The 1,284-nt window shown below is 44.6% G+C and overlaps 1 protein-coding gene across 1 annotated transcript in view; it reads left to right on the top strand.

Annotated features, from left to right (window-relative positions):
- The window catches only part of DPPA2 (developmental pluripotency associated 2), a 40,063-nt gene that overhangs the window by 17,536 nt on the left and 21,243 nt on the right, over positions 1-1,284 (top strand). The window contains exon 7 of the mRNA XM_011995609.1: positions 1,117-1,283. Within this exon, the coding sequence (XP_011850999.1) occupies positions 1,117-1,283 (167 nt within the window). The remainder of the gene's footprint in view (positions 1-1,116; position 1,284) is intronic.

Genomic DNA, 1,284 nt, shown 5'->3' with positions numbered 1-1,284 from the left:
TTTATTTATTTATTTATTTATTTATTTATCTTTATTTATTTTTTTGAGACGGGTCTTGCTCTGTTGCCCAGGCTGGAGTACAGTGGTGCAATCTCGGCTCACTGCAACCTCCGCCTCCCGAGTTCACGCCATTCTCCTGCCTCAGCCTCCTGAGTAGCTGGGACTATGGGCGCCTGCCACCACGCCTGGCTAATTTTTGTATTTTTAGTAGAGATGGGTTTTACTGTGTTAGCTGGGATGGTCTCGATTTCCTGACCTCATGATCTGCCTGCCTCGGCTTCCCAGAGTGCTGGGATTACAGGCGTGAGCCACCGTGCCCAGCCTCCTTACACTTTTAAACAGACGCTTGTCTGTTTCCTATAGCTGAGGAAGTACAATGTAGTGGTTACATAAATGGCCTATAAGTCAGTCAGAATACCTGGATCCATGACTTGGCTCTGGGTAACGTATGATATTTAACACCATAAGCTTCAGTTATCTCACCTGTGAATAAGAAATAATAAGAAAAGCAAATAGAAGGTAAATATTAATAGTGAACTTAATAGTAAATGTATTAATACATGTAAACCACCTAGCAAAATACTGGACACAAAGCAAGCATTTCAAAATGGCAACCATTATTATTTATTTATTTATTTTTTGAGATGGAGCTTTGCTCTCGTCACCCAGGCTGGAGTGCAGTGGTGTGATCTCGGCTCACCACAACCTCTGCCTTCCGGGTTCAAGCGATTATCGTGCCTCAGCCTCCCGAGTAGCTGGAATTACATGCATGCACCACCACGCCTAGCTAATTTTGTATTTTTAGTAGAGATGAGGTTTCTCCATGTTGGTCAGGCTGCTCTCGAACTCCCAATCTCAGGTGATCCTCCTGCCTCAGCCTCCCAAAGTGCTGGGATTACAGGTGTGAGCCACCGTGCCCAGCTGGCAACAGTTATTATTCTTTGTGTTATGTAACTTGTGAAATTAGATCATAGTGTCATGGGGTCTACCTTTTCATACATCTCATTCAATTGATTTGTGAGCAGAATATAAAAGCAAATTCAAGAGTGATTTGCTGAGAGTTGTGTTGGGGTGCTATCTTGATTTTTGCTGTCTATGTTTGTTTTTCCTTTGCAGGCGTCAGGTGGTGTGTGGTCCATGGCAGACTTCTCTCGGCAGACACAAAGGGTTGGGTACGCCTGCAGTTTCATGCAGGTCAGGCCTGGGTGCCTACCACTCGCAGGAGGATGATTTCTCTCTTCTTGTTACCTGCCTGCATTTTCCCATCCCCAGGCATAGAAGATA

The sequence above is a fragment of the Mandrillus leucophaeus genome, unplaced genomic scaffold (assembly GCF_000951045.1).
Source record: "Mandrillus leucophaeus isolate KB7577 unplaced genomic scaffold, Mleu.le_1.0 Scaffold113, whole genome shotgun sequence".
Lineage (NCBI taxonomy): Eukaryota > Metazoa > Chordata > Mammalia > Primates > Cercopithecidae > Mandrillus > Mandrillus leucophaeus.
This window is presented reverse-complemented; position numbering and strand designations above follow the sequence as displayed.